The sequence below is a fragment of the Somniosus microcephalus genome, chromosome 24 (assembly GCF_052327205.1).
Source record: "Somniosus microcephalus isolate GS21.2 chromosome 24, FLI_Smic_1.0, whole genome shotgun sequence".
In the NCBI taxonomy this organism is placed as follows: domain Eukaryota; kingdom Metazoa; phylum Chordata; class Chondrichthyes; order Squaliformes; family Somniosidae; genus Somniosus; species Somniosus microcephalus.
Window position 1 is genome coordinate 3414190 of NC_141010.1, and position 15433 is coordinate 3429622.

At 55.0% G+C, this 15433-nt stretch overlaps 1 protein-coding gene across 1 annotated transcript in view; it reads left to right on the plus strand.

The window, feature by feature from the left end:
• The first annotated feature begins 1154 nt into the window (after positions 1–1154).
• Positions 1155–15433, plus strand: part of LOC147100961 (insulin-like growth factor-binding protein 4) — a 177212-nt gene continuing 162933 nt past the window's right edge. The window contains exon 1 of the mRNA XM_085966076.1: positions 1155–1628. Coding sequence (XP_085822202.1) covers positions 1256–1628 — 373 coding nt within the window. The 5' untranslated portion in view covers positions 1155–1255. The remainder of the gene's footprint in view (positions 1629–15433) is intronic.

Sequence of the window (15433 nt, forward strand, 5' to 3'; positions counted from 1 at the left end):
TGCAAAGGATGGTAGACTCCCAGAGAGACCGTGGCGACCCAGACCTGATGCTACATCTACAAGGCACAAGTCAGGAGTGTGATGGAATACTCTCCATTTGCCTGGATGAGTGCAGCTCCAACAACACTCAAGAAGCTCGACACCATCCAGGACAAAGCAGCCGGCTTGATTGGCACCCCATCCACCACCTTAAACATTCACTCCCTCCACCACCGGCGCACCGTGGCTGCAGTGTGTACCAGGGATTAATGTGCCCCCTCCCCCTGGGTTAATGTGCCCCCTCCCCCAGGGTTAATGTGCCCACTCCCCCGGGGTTAATGTGCCCCCTCCCCCTGGGTTAATGTGCCCCCTCCCCTGGGGTTAATGTGCCCCCTCCCCTGGGATTAATGTGCCCCCTCCCCCTGGGTTAATGTGCCCCCTCCCCTGGGGTTAATGTGCCCCCTACCCCAGGGTTAATGTGCCCCCTCCCCTGGGGTTAATGTGCCCCCTCCCCCAGGGTTAATGTGCCCCCTCCCCCAGGGTTAATTTGCCCCTCCCCCGGGGTTAATTTGCCCCTCCCCCGGGGTTAATTTGCCCCTCCCCCAGGGTTAATGTGCCCCCTCCCCCGGCGTTTGCCCCTCCCCCGGGGGTTGCCCCCTCCCCCGGGGTTAATGTGCCCCCTCCCCCAGGGTTTGCCCCCTCCCCCGGGGTTTGCCCCTCCCCCAGGGTTTGCCCCTCCCCCGGGGTTTGCCCCCTCCCCCGGGGTTAATGTGCCCCCTCCCCCGGGGTTTTCCCCTCCCCGGGGTTTGCCCCCTCCCCCGGGGTTAATGTGCCCCCTCCCCCGGGGTTTTCCCCTCCCCGGGGTTTGCCCCCTCCCCCGGGGTTTGCCCCCTCCCCCAGGGTTTGCCCCCTCCTCCGGGGTTAATGTGCCCCCTCCCCCGGGGTTTTCCCCTCCCCGGGGTTTGCCCCCTCCCCCGGGGTTTGCCCCCTCCCCCAGGGTTTGCCCCCTCCCCCGGGGTTAATGTGCCCCCTCCCCCGGGGTTTGCCCCTCCCCGGAGTTTGCCCCCTCCCCCGGGTTTGCCCCCTCCCCCGGGTTTGCCCCCTCTCCCTCCCCTGTCTGGGCACCAGTGCCCGGGGGGCGTGTCCCGCTCCGCTATAAAGCCGGGGCTGCGGCCGCCGCGATTCCACATTGGGCTCCAGCCGCAGCTACGCTCCGCCCGCAGTTGTCCCGCCGCCGATCCGCCGATCTTCCCCCCGCTCCGCTGCCGCTGCGCCGATGCCGCCCGGGCTGCCGCTGCCGCTGCTGGTGCCGCTGCTGGCCGCCTGTTGGGCGCTGCTGGCCGCCGCCGGGCTGCCGCTGCCCGGGGAGCCGCTCCGCTGCCCGCCCTGTTCCGAGGAGCGGCGAGCCCGCTGCCCGCTGCCGCGGGGCTGCGAGGAGCTGGTGCGGGAGCCGGGCTGCGGCTGTTGCGGGACCTGCGCCCTGGCCAAGGGCCGTCTGTGCGGCGTCTACACCGCCCGCTGCGGCTCCGGGCTCCGCTGTTTCCCCCGCCCCGGCTGCCCGCGCCCGCTGCACTCGCTCATGCACGGACAGGGAGTGTGTATGGAGCCGGCGGAGATCGAGCTACTCCAGGGAACCATGCCCAGGACAGGTAGGCACTGGGGCTGGGGGAGAGGGAGAGGTTCCTGGGGGCAAGGGAGAGGGAGAGGTTCCTGGGGGAGAGGGAGAGGTTCCTGGGGGAGAGGGAGAGGTTCCTGGGGGTGAGGGAGAGGTTCCTGGGGGTGAGGGAGAGGGAGAGGTTCCTGGGGGTGAGGGAGAGGTTCCTGGGGGTGAGGGAGAGGTTCCTGGGGGTGAGGGAGAGGGAGAGGTTCCTGGGGGAGAGGGAGAGGTTCCTGGGGGTGAGGGAGGGGTTCCTGGGGGTGAGGGAGAGGTTCCTGGGGATGAGGGAGAGGGAGAGGTTCCTGGGGGTGAGGGAGAGGGAGAGGTTCCTGGGGGTGAGGGAGAGGGAGAGGTTCCTGGGGGAGAGGGAGAGGTTCCTGGGGGTGAGGGAGAGGTTCCTGGGGGTGAGGGAGAGGTTCCTGGGGGTGAGGGAGAGGTTCCTGGGGATGAGTGAGAGGGAGAGGTTCCTGGGGGTGGGGGAGAGGTTCCTGGGGGTGGGGGTGGGGGAGAGGTTCCTGGGGGAGAGGGAGAGGTTCCTGGGGGTGAGGCAGAGGTTCCTGGGGGTGAGGGAGAGGTTCCTGGGGTGAGGGAGAGGGAGAGGTTCCTGGGGGTGAGGGAGAGGGAGAGGTTCCTGGGGGTGAGGGTGAGGGAGAGGTTCCTGGGGGTGAGGGAGAGGTTACACTATGTTACAGCTTGCCATGAACAGAGGGACAACCAGTAAACTAAGAAAAGAATATATATAAACAATGCGAATGTATATTTATACACTCAGGGATATACCTGTTTATACACTGTATGAATAGAACTGCGTTTGTGTGCTAAACCATAAATGTATTTTGATGCTTTGGCAACATAAGATGTAACTTATCATGCCAATAAAGCGATTTGAATTGTGAATTGTGAATTGAGAGGTTCCTGGGGGTGAGGGAGAGGTTCCTGGGGGTGAGGGAGAGGTTCCTAGGGATGAGGGAGAGGTTCCTAGGGATGAGGGAGAGGTTCCTGGGGGTGAGGGAGAGGTTCCTGGGGGTGAGGGAGAGGGAGAGGTTCCTGGGGGAGAGGGAGAGATTCCTGGGGGAGAGGGAGAGGTTCCTGGGGATGAGTGAGAGGGAGAGGTTCCTGGGGGTGGGGGAGAGGTTCCTGGGGGTGGGGGTGGGGGTGAGGTTCCTCGGGGTGGGGGTGAGGTTCCTGGGGGTGGGGGTGAGGGAGAGGTTCCTGGGGATGAGGGAGAGGTTCCTGGGGATGAGGGAGAGGTTCCTGGGGTGAGGGAGAGGGAGAGGTTCCTGGGGGTGAGGGAGAGTTTCCTGGGGGTGGGGGAGAGGTTCCTGGGGGAGAGGGAGAGGTTCCTGGGGGTGAGGGAGAGGTTCCTGGGGGTGAGGGAGAGGTTCCTGGGGGTGGGGGTGGGGGAGAGGTTCCTGGGGGTGAGGGAGAGGTTCCTGGGGGTGAGGGTGGGGGAGAGGTTCCTGGGGGTGGGGGAGATGTTTCTGGGGGTGAGGGAGATGAGGGTGGGGGAGATGCAAAATAAAAGTGCAACAAACCTTTAAAAATGAGAGAAATTGACTGAAAATAGTTTTTTTTTCAAATGGGAAAGTGATCGCGAATCAGGTTCCATTATATTGTTGCCGTCAGGAATTTTCATTCCCGCACTTTGTTAATTGATTGGTCGGATGAGTGTAGGAAGGAGACAGGGATAGGATTGACACTGAGACAGGTAAATCTTTGGGGATTGTCGGAGTGAGTCGGAGCGCTGTGTCTGATGTCTGTCACTCGGAGCTCGGCTGAGCCCCGAGGGTCCCAATCGTGACATTAATGGAACTCATTAGTATCCAGTTCCTCTGCTGTTATTTAACTGAACGCTTAATCCATTGAAACAGGTTTACAGCTTTGTTAAACTAGTGGAAAAATAAATCTTTTAATCATCGAAATTCCAGTGCTGAAGGAGGCCATTCGGCCCATCACTCTTGAGCTGGTGCTGTCTCCGATCCCATTGTTATGGTTTTTTCCCTCTGAACCTTTTTAATATTTTTTCTCTATTAAGGTTTATCTAATTCCCTCTTAAATGTCCAGACTAACTCGGCTTCAGAGCCGCTCTCAGTTAATTTCCAAATGATGACCTCCCCCCCCCCCACTCGTGCCGAGCTTGGCACAGTTGAACAATTTGAGTTTGGAGGGGGATCGCTTGGAGTGAGCCGATCCTCGCCGCCCGCATTGCCAAACCCACTCGCTCCGGAAGAAACTCCGCACCAGGCGTAAAATCTCCCGGTAGAATCACAGTTATTTCACAGAGCTTAGTATTGGTGCAAATATAACCCATCGCTTCGTGATCAAAGCTAAAAGGCAAAATGACTATGCTGGGGTGAGGGGAGGGTCCTGGGGGCAGGCCGGGGGCAGGCCGTGGGAGGGTCCTGGGGGGAGGGTCCTGGGGGAGGCCGGGGGGAGGGTCCTGGGGGCAGGCCAGAGGGAGGTTCCTTGGGGGAGGGTCCTGGGGGGAGGATCCTTGGGGGAGGGTCCTGGGGGCAGACAGGTGGGGAGGGTCCTGGGGGCAGGCCGGGGGGGAGGGTCCTGGGGGCAGGCCAGGGGGAGGGTCCTGGGGGCAGGCCGGGGGGAGGGTCCTTGGGGGAGGATCCTTGGGGGAGGGTCCTTGGGGGAGGATCCTTGGGGGGGAGGGGGCAGGTCGGGGGGAGGGTCCTGGGGGCAGGCCAGGGGGAGGGTCCTGGGGGCAGGCCGGGGGGAGGGTCCTTGGGGGAGGGTCCTTGGGGGAGGATCCTTGGGGGGGAGGGGGCAGGTCGGGGGGAGGGTCCTGGGGGCAGGCCAGGGGGAGGGTCCTGGGGGCAGGCCAGGGGGAGGGTCCTTGGGGGAGGGTCCTGGGGGGAGGATCCTTGGGGGAGGGTCCTGGGGGCAGGCCAGGGGGAGGGTCCTGGGGGCAGGCCGGGGGAGAGGGTCCTTGGGGGAGGGGGCAGGTCGGGGGGAGGGTCCTGGGGGGAGGCCAGGGGGAGGGTCCTGGGGGGAGGCCGGGGAGGCAGGCCGGCAGGGAGGCCGGAGGGGAGGGTCCGGGTGGAGACCCTCAGACCTCAACACTGAGCACGGTCTGGCCAGTCTACACTTTGGAACACAAACAGATGATTCTCCCGTGTGTCAGCCGTGGTTCAGTGGGCGCACTCTCACCTCTGGGTCAGAAGGTCGTGGGTTTGAGTCCCACTCCAGAGACTTGAGCACAAGAATCTAGGCTGACACTCCCAGTGCAGTACTGAGGGAGTGCTGCACTGTCAGAGGTGCCGTCTTTCGGATGAGACTTAAACGAGGCCCCTCTGCCCTCTCGGGTGGATGTGAAAGATCCCACGGCACTATTTCGAAGAGGAGCAGGGGGAGTTCTCCCCGTGCCCTGCCCAATATTTATCCCTCAATCAACATATTGGTCAACATACATTATCACGTTGCTGTTTGTGGGATCTTGCTGTGCGCAAATTGGCTGCTGCGTTTCCTACATTACAATCGTGACTACACTTCAAAAAGTACTTCATTGGCTGTGAAGCGCTTTGGGACGTCCTGAGGTGGTGAAATGTGCTGTAGAAATGCGAGTCTTTTAGTTGTTCAGCTTGAACAGATCTGGATTGCACAGGCCCCTGTCCTGAAGAGGAGGTGAAAGGAGAAGGTTAAGAAACTTAAAAATATGAAAAGGAAACTCTTGCCGCTTGTCTGCGGAAGTGCAGCCAGAGTTGGATATTGTCGCTGTGAATGGACGGTGCTGTGGGGAAGTGAGACTCGGTGCGATCGATCCTTCAGCCTTGTGTGATCACCAGGCACTGACTCCTGGCCTCCACTCCTCGCCAGCTGCACCTTGTTGCTATGCCAACAAACACAGAAAAAACACACTAACCCCGGCAGGTTCAGGGTGATTTGAAAGGAATAGTTTCTACTTTTTGAAAGTTTTAAAACTTTAAAAAAAAAATTATATTATAAGCAGAGGGAACTGGGATCTTTTGGAAAGAATGCTTGGGTATCATTTGGGGTGCACTGGGCTGTGGTATTGGGACTGGGCTGTGGTATTGGGACTGGGCTGTAGTATTGGGACTGAGCTGTGGTATTGGGACTGAGCTGTAGTATTGGGACTGGGCTGTGGTATTGGGACTGAGCTGTGGTATTGGGACTGAGCTGTGGTATTGGGACTGAGCTGTGGTATTGGGACTGAGCTGTGGTATTGGGACTGGGCTGTGGTATTGGGACTGGGCTGTGGTATTGGGACTGAGCTGTAGTATTGGGACTGAGCTGTGGTATTGGGACTGGGCTGTGGTATTGGGACTGGGCTGTGGTATTGGGACTGGGCTGTGGTATTGGGACTGGGCTGTGGTATTGGGACTGGGCTGTAGTATTGGGACTGAGCTGTAGTATTGGGACTGGGCTGTAGTATTGGGACTGGGCTGTGGTATTGGGACTGAGCTGTAGTATTGGGACTGAGCTGTGGTATTGGGACTGAGCTGTAGTATTGGGACTGAGCTGTGGTATTGGGACTGGGCTGTGGTATTGGGACTGGGCTGTGGTATTGGGACTGGGCTGTGGTATTGGGACTGGGCTGTGGTATTGGGACTGGGCTGTGGTATTGGGACTGGGCTGTAGTATTGGGACTGGGCTGTGGTATTGGGACTGGGCTGTGGTATTGGGACTGGGCTGTGGTATTGGGACTGGGCTGTGGTATTGGGACTGGGCTGTAGTATTGGGACTGAGCTGTAGTATTGGGACTGGGCTGTGGTATTGGGACTGAGCTGTGGTATTGGGACTGAGCTGTAGTATTGGGACTGGGCTGTGGTATTGGGACTGGGCTGTGGTATTGGGACTGAGCTGTAGTATTGGGACTGAGCTGTGGTATTGGGACTGAGCTGTGGTATTGGGACTGGGCTGTGGTATTGGGACTGAGCTGTGGTATTGGGACTGAGCTGTGGTATTGGCACTGGGCTGTGGTATTGGGACTGGGCTGTGGTATTGGGACTGAGCTGTGGTATTGGGACTGGGCTGTGGTATTGGGACTGGGCTGTAGTATTGGGACTGAGCTGTGATAATATACTGAGCATCGCTAATTCTGAGCCGCGTAGCGCTGGTAACTGGTTGTATTGAATTAGTAACAATCTGTGCTTCATCAGTAATGAGCATCTTCATATGAAACGATTGCTATTGAGCAAAAGGTGTCGACTCTCTATTGTTTTTTAAAAACAAACCTGAGAGGATGTTTTGTCGGAAGGTGTTAATCCGCTCACTGACCACTGGTGTCAGGCACTGGGACTTCAGCCCGCCTGTCGCTATAACGTACAACACTGCCATGTTTAAAAGCGCTGGGCCAGCACTGCCTCTTTTACTGGGTAACTTGTTGACAGCTTGCAGACACTATAAAAATTCCACGAAAGTTTTAAATCTATAAACTAGTAACCCTGTAGTGGGGCCGCGTTGCTCTTTATCCCCCTGCTCACTCGCCATGCATTCTTTGTTCAGCTATTGTTGCCAAGTATTGAAAGGGTTCTCCATCACGATGCTAAACTACTGACCACCCAGCTTCCCCTCCTGGCCCCCAGCTCAGCTGATTTTGTTAACGGTTCCCTCTCCTTGGGTACTGTTCTCCTCCCTTTTCAAATCTGCCCTCAAAAAAGAAATCACTCTTGAACCCTCTGTCCTTGCAAACTACTGCCCCATCTCCGGCCTCCCTTTCCCCTCTCAAATCCTTGACCGTGTTGTTGGCTCCCAAAATCGTGCCCATCTTTTCCACGACTCTACACTTGAATCAGGTTTCCGCCCCTGCCACAGTACTGAAAAAACCCTAATCAAAGTCACAGATGACCTCCTCTGTAACTGTGACCCTGGTAAACTATCCCTCCCCATCTTTCTCGACCTGTCTGCAGCCTTTGACATGGTTGATCACTCCATTCTCCTCCAACGCCTCTCCTCCGCTGTCCAGCTGGGTGGGACTGCACTTGCCTGGTTCCATTCTTATCTATCTAATCGTAGCCAGAGAATCACCTGTAATGGCTTCTCTTCCCGCTCCCACATCATTACCTCTGGTGTCCAAGGATCTATCCTTGGCCCCCTCCTATTTCTCATCTACATGTTCCCCCTCGGCGACATCGTCTGAAAACACAGCGTCGGTTTCCACATGTACACTGAGGACACCCAGCTGTACCTCACTATCACTTCTCTCAACCCCTCCACAGTCTCTGTGATGTCAAGACAGCACATCCAGTCCTAGATGAGCAACAATTAAACATCGGGAAGACCAAAGCCGTTGACTTCAGCTCCCACCATAAACTTTTTTTCCTCGCCACTGACTCCATCTCTCTCCCTGCTCACTGTCTGAGGCTGAACCAGACTGTTCACAACCTCAGCATTCGACCTGATCCCGAGCTGAGCTTCCGACCACATCTCCTCTCCATCACCAAGACCGCCTACTTCAACCCCAGTAACAGCGCCCGTCTCCGCCCCTGCCTCAGCTCATCCGCTGCTGAAACCCTCCTCCCTGCCTTTGTGACCTCCAGACTGGACTATTCCAACTCGCTCCAGGCTGGCCTAACACCCTCCACCATCTGTAAACTTCAGCTCATCCAAAACTCTCTGCCCCGTGTCCTAACTCACACCCAGTCCCGTTCACCCATCACCCCCTGTGCTCACTGCCCCGTGTCCTAACTCACACCCAGTCCCGTTCACCCATCACCCCCTGTGCTCACTGCCCCGTGTCCTGACTCACACCAAGTCCCGTTCGCCCATCACCCCCTGTGCTCACTGCCCCGTGTCCTAACTCACACCCAGTCCCGTTCACCCATCACTCCCTGCGCTCACCGCCCCGTGTCCTAACTCACACCCAGTCCCGTTCACCCATCACCCCCTGTGCTCACTGCCCCGTGTCCTAACTCACACCTAGTCCCATTCACCCATCACCCCCTGTGCTCACTGCCCCGTGTCCTAACTCACACCCAGTCCCGTTCACACATCACCCCCTGTGCTCACTGCCCCGTGTCCTAACTCACACCTAGTCCCATTCACCCATCACCCCCTGTGCTCACTGCCCCGTGTCCTAACTCACACCGAGCCCCGTTCACCCATCACCCCCTGTGCTCACTGCCCCGTGTCCTAACTCACACCGAGCCCCGTTCACCCATCACCCCCTGTGCTCACTGCCCCGTGTCCTAACTCACACCCAGTCCCGTTCACCCATCACCCCCTGTGCTCACTGCCCCGTGTCCTAACTCACACCGAGCCCCGTTCACCCATCACCCCCTGTGCTCACTGCCCCGTGTCCTAACTCACACCCAGTCCCGTTCACCCATCACCCCCTGTGCTCACTGCCCCATGTCCTAACTCACACCCAGTCCCGTTCACCCATCACCCCCTGTGCTCACTGCCCCGTGTCCTAACTCACACCCAGTCCCGTTCACCCATCACCCCCTGTGCTCACTGCCCCGTGTCCTAACTCACACCCAGTCCCGTTCATCCATCACCCCCTGTGCTCACTGCCCCGTGTCCTAACTCACACCCAGTCCCGTTCACCCATCACCCCCTGTGCTCACTGCCCCGTGTCCTAACTCACACCCAGTCCCGTTCACCCATCACCCCCTGTGCTCACTGCCCCGTGTCCTAACTCACACCCAGTCCCGTTCACCCATCGCCCCCTGTGCTCACTGCCCCGTGTCCTAACTCACACCCAGTCCCGTTCACCCATCGCCCCCTGTGCTCACTGCCCCATGTCCTAACTCACACCCAGTCCCGTTCACCCATCGCCCCCTGTGCTCACTGCCCTGTGTCCTAACTCACACCCAGTCCCGTTCACCCATCGCCCCCTGTGCTTGCTGCCCGTGTCCTAACTCACACCCAGTCCCGTTCACCCATCACCCACTGTGCTCACTGCCCCGTGTCCTAACTCACACCGAGTCCCGTTCACCCATCACCCCCTGTGCTCGCTGCCCGTGTCCTAACTCACACCCAGTCCCGTTCACCCATCACCCCCTGTGCTCACTGCCCCGTGTCCTAACTCGCACCATATCCTGCTCACCCATCGCCCCCTGTGCTCACTGCCCCATGTCCTAACTCGCACCAAGTCCCATTCACTCATTGCCCCCTATGCTCGCTGCCCCGTGTCCTAACTTGCACCCAGTCCCGTTCACTCATCACCCCCTGTGCTCGCTGCCCGTGTCCTAACTCGCACCCAGTCCCATTCACCCATCACCCCTGTGCTCGCTGACCTACATTGGCCCCCGGTTAAGCAATGCTCGATTTCAAAATTCTGTTCTTTGTTTTCAAATCCCTCCATGGCCTCACTCCTCCCTATCTCTGTAACCTCCTCCAGCCCCACAATCCTCCGAGATCTCTGCACTCCTCCCATTCTGGCCTCTTGAGTCTCCCCCACTCCCCTCGCTCCACCATTGGCAGCCGTGCCTTCAGTTGCCTGGGCCGCAAGCTCTGGAATTCCCTCCCTAAACCTTTCCGCCTCTCTCTCCTCCTTTGGGACGCTCCTTAAAACCGACCTCTTTGACCAAAATATCGCCTTATGTGGCATGGCGTCAAATTTTGTAACACTCCTGTGCAGCGCCTTGGGACGTTTTACTACGTTAACAAGCGCTATATAAATACAAGATGTTGTTGTTGTACCATCGCATTTAATATAATAGAGACTCCGCCTCCACAGCCCTCTGGGGCAGAGAATTCCACAGATTCACAACCCTCTGAGTGAAGAAATTCCTCCTCATCTCAGTCTTAAATTACCTACCCCTTATCCTGAGACTATGCCCCCTGGTTCTAGACACTCCAGCCAGGGGGAACAGCCTCTCAGCATCTACCCTGTCAATCCCCCTCAGAATCTTGTATGTTTCAATGAAATCACCTCTCATTCTTCTAAACTCCAGAGAGTATCGGCCCATTCTACACAATCTCTCCTCATAGGACAGCCCTCTCATCCCAGGAATCAATCTAGTGAACCTTCGTTGCACCGCCTCCAAGGCAAGTATAGCCTTCCTTCGATAAGGAGACCAAAACTGTGCCCAGTACTCCAGGTGTAGTCTCACCAAGGCCCTGTACAACTGTAGTAAGACTTCCTTACTCTTAAACTCCAACCCCCTTGCAATAAAGGCCAACATGCCATTTGCCTTCCTTATTGCTTGCTGTACCTGCATGCTAGCTTTCTGTGTTTCTTGCACGAGGACACACAAATCTCTCTGAACACCAACATTTGAAAGTTTCTCACCATTTCAAAAATATTCTGTTTTTCTATTCTTTCTACCAAAGTGAATAACCTCACATTTCCCCACATTATACTCCATCTGCCACCTTACTGCCCACTCACTTAGTATACCTGCTTTTACCCCATATCCCTTAATACCTTTGGATAACAATAATCTATCAATCTCAGATTTAACATTAACAATTGATCTAGCATCAATTGCTGTTTGCAGAAGAGAGTTCCACCCTTTGTGTGTAGAAGTGTTTCCTAATTTCACTCCTGAAAGGTCTGGCTCTAATTTTTAGACTCTGCCCCCTAGTCCTAGAGTCCCCAACCAGCGGACATAGTTTCTCCCTATCTACCCTATCTGTTCCCCTTAATATCTTGAAAACTTCGATCAAATCACCCCTTAGCCTTCTAAATTCTAGGGAATACAACCCTAGTTTGTGTAATCTCTCCTCGTAACTTAACCCTTGGAGTCCGGGTATCATTCTGGTAAACCTACGCTGCACTCCCTCCAAGGCCAATATATCCTTCCTAAGGTGTGGTGCCCAGAACTGCTCCCAGTGCTCCAGGTGTGGTCTAACCAGGGCTTTGTATTGCTGTAGCATAACTTCTACCCCCTTGTATTCTAGTCCTCGAGATATAAAGGCCAGCATTCCATTAGCAATGGGACAAGTAAAGAAACATGGGTAAGATGGGTATAGAGGAGCTGTAAATGGCAACATCAGAATAATTACCAGAACCTACTGTTTGAAAAAATGGGGACGGTGGGTATGGTCTGAAATTGTTGAACTCGATGTTGTCCTGAAGGCTGTAAAGTGCCTAATCGAACGATTGAGGAGGTGCTGTTCCTCGAGCTTACGCTGAGCTTCATTGGAACAGTGCAAGAGGCCGAGGACGGAGCGGTCAGAGTGGGAGTGGGGCGGAGAATTAGTGACAAGCGACCAGAAGCTCGGGGTCACGCTTACGGACTGAATGGAGGTGTTCCACAAAGCTTGAAAAAAAAAATAGACTATCTGGTCATTATCACAAACACTGCGGATGCTGGAAATCTGAAATAAAAACAGAAAATGCTGGAAATACTCAGCAGGTCAGGCAGCATCTGTAGAGAGAGAAACAGAGTTAACGTTTCAGGTCGATGACCTTTCGTTAGAACAGAATGGTCATTATCACCTTGTTGTTTGTTGGATCTTGCTGTGCGTAAATTGGCTGCTGCGTTTCCTACATTAAAACAGTGACTACACTTCAAAAGGTATTTCATTGGCTGTGAAGTGCTTTGGGTCGTCCTGAGGTTGTGAAATGTGCTGTAGAAATGGGAGTCTATCTGTTGATGGCTGAGACACGGGGATTGACTGTTAGCAAGGCCATGACGTGGGGTGGGGGGGAATTGGAGCAGATTGTCAGCGGGGACTTTGCTTGGAGCTAGTGAGCAGCTGGGCAAGTGACTATCCTGGGCTGGGACACATACCCTGGTGGGGTTTGGGGATGGGGATTGAGTAGATTGAGCGTAAAATCTCTGGAGTTTAGAAGAATGAGACGTGATCTCATTGAAACATACAAGATTCTGAGGGGGATTGACAGGGTAGATGCTGAGAGGTTGTTTCCCCTGGCTGGAGAGTCTAGAACTAGGGGTCACAGTCTCAGGATAAGGGGTCGGCCATTTAAGACTGAGATGAGGAGGAATTTCTTCACTCAGAGGGTTGTGAATCTTTGGAATTCTCTACCGCAAAGGGCTGTGGAGGCTGAGTCTTTGAGTATATTCAAGGCTGAGATCGATAGAGCTCTGGACGCTAGAGGAATAGAGGGATATGGAGATCGGGCGGGAAAGTGGAGTTGAGGTCGAAGATCAGCCAGGATCTTACTGAATGGTGGAGCATTCTTGAGGGGCCGAATGGCCCACTCCTGCTTCTTGTTATGTTCTTATGGGGTGTTGCCCTTGTATGAGAGATTCATTGAGTGTGATCACACTCAGCAGTTTTCTCAAAAGGGGTGGGGGCCACATCACCTGATTTAGCCCAAATCCGAACATAGTCCAGACATCACCTGTTCATCGTGTTCTATATCCCAACGTGCAATTCCCACAATGATTAAAGGGTTAATGTTTTGTTATTCTTGTGTTTCAATATACTTGCTGTTTTAATGTACAGATGTTGGCACGCTCTGAATTCAGTGACGTTCAGTGAGTCCGATGCAGCGATACTGGCACAGGGTGGCCTTGAGAAACCCCCTCCCGGCCGGTTATTGCTGGCTGCCCAGTCTCCTGCCCCCGCCTGCAGCATGAAGCTGTCTCCAGGCTGGCTGCGACAGAGTTGTCTTTGTGTTAAACAAGAGGAAACTATTGCTCCTAATCTCCATGCCTGACTGGGCATCACACAGTGTTGGGTAGAAAGCTGCTTAAAGAAGTTAATGATTGCTGGAGCTAACAACCACTCGGTGTGTACAGTAAACTACAGGTGAGTGATTTATTCTGCACTGCCTCCCTGCTGAGATTTAATTTTCAAGTGAAAATAAAATTGCAAAGTGGGTCCTTGGCTGTTGGTGCATTCCAAGTCTTTGTTGGAGTTTAGAGCGACGGTCTTGTTCTTAATAAAGTAGTTTCCGACACACCTTTCTGACTACAGTTAATGCATTGTGATCCCACGGCCCAAACCCATTATTATCTTTGGCCAAGTGTTTGAGACAGGCTCGAAAATCATAACGTCTGGAATTGTTGGGCTTGGCTGGGTTCAGAGTTCAGAGTGGCTGGGTTCAAAGTTCAGAGTGGCTGGGTTCAGAGTTCAGAGTGGTTGCTGTTCCCGTTGCCCAGGTAAATGCAGCAAATGGGATTGAGCTACAAAAACAGTACTCGGATTCGGGAACCTGATTCTGGTAAATTTTGGAACTTGCACACTTCTACAAACCTCCGCAGTCTTGCTTGTGTAGTTTGAGCCGTGCCTGATGGGGGAGGGAGGGGAGGGGAGGGGAGAACACTGCTGGTGAAGGGAGATAGCTGAGCTTGTGGTAGCAGAAACAACAATCTGTGATTTCCAGACTGAGTTTGAGCCCAGCACCTGGCACTGGGCTGAGTGGCTCTGTAAAGGAGTGGGCAGTGGATTTCTCCGCTGATTCTGTCTCCAGTGTCACTGGGCTAGATCGACCCACAACACAGAGTTCACACACTGTGGTCAGCAGTGGTGTTCTGCTTCTCCTTCTGCTGAAGGCGGGGGATTCTGGAAGCGGTACAATTCCACGCTGGCTTTCTCCCTCACTCGAGCAGCCAGTCTCCCTGTCAGCCCAGTCACGGTCTATCGGCAGAGCTCTGTGATTGGTGGCCTCCAAGCTGAGCCTGTGTCTGACGTCACTGAGGTGTAACACACGGCTTCAGGAGAGGAGGAGAACGGCATTGTTGAAGATGGCCATGAGTGATTAGCGTGAACACCTACTCCCTTTGTCTTGTCTTCTGTTCTGTTCTCTCTGCGTCTGTCTCTCTCATGTTCTGTTCTTGCTCTGGCAGGGGCATTAGAGGAATCGATTGTTAGTCACACTCGGAGAACAATGGAGTGAGGTGACAAGACCTGGACCCAAGCACATTCTGGGAATCAGCTGACCACTGGATGATGATCAGGAACAGGAAGATGGGCTGAATTTTGCTTATAAACCTCGATCAGATCCCCCCCAGTCTATGCTCCTCGAAAGTGTAGAGTCCCAGCCTATTGAGCCTGTCTTTGTAACTAAGATGCTTTAGACTGGGAATTAGTCCAGTGGCTCCTCCTCTGCACTCTCTCCAAAGCCTCAATATCACCCACCACGTGAGGAGACCAAAAATGGACACAGTATTCTAACTGAGGCCTAAACAATGACTATCTCCAACAAGAGAGCATCGAACCACAACCCCCTGACATTCAATGGCATTACCATCACCGAATCCCCCACCATCAATGTCCTGGGGGTCACCATTGACCAGAAACTTAACTGGACCAGCCACATAAATACTGTGGCAACAAGAGCAGGTCAGAGGCCGGGTATTCTGCGGCAAGTGTCTCATCTCCTGACTCCCCAAAGCCTTTCCACCATCTACAAGGCACAAGTCAGGAGTGGGATGGAATACTCTCCACTTGCCTGGATGAGTGCAGCTCCAACAACACTCAAGAAGCTCGACTCCATCCAAGACAAAGCAGCTCACTTGATTGGCACCCATCCACCACCTTAAACATTCACTCCCTCCACCACCGGTGCACCGTGGCTGCAATGTGTACCATCTACAAGATGCACTGCAGCAACTCGCCAAGGCTTCTTTGGCAGCACCTCCCAAACCCGCGACCTCTACCACCTAGAAGGACAAGGGCAGCAGGCGCATGGGAACACCACCACCTCCAAGTTCCCCTCCAAGTCACACACCATTCTGACTTGGAAGTATATCGGCCGTTCCCTCATCGTCGCTGGGTCAAATTCGTGGAACTCCCTCCCTGAGCACCTTCACCACACAGGAGGACTGCAGCGGTTCAAGAATGCGGCTCACTACCACCTTCTCAAGGGCAACTAGGGATGGGCAATAAATGCTGGCCTTGCCAGCTATGCCCATATCTCAGGAACGAATAAAAAAAAAAGGTCTTGTCCAAGAACATGTA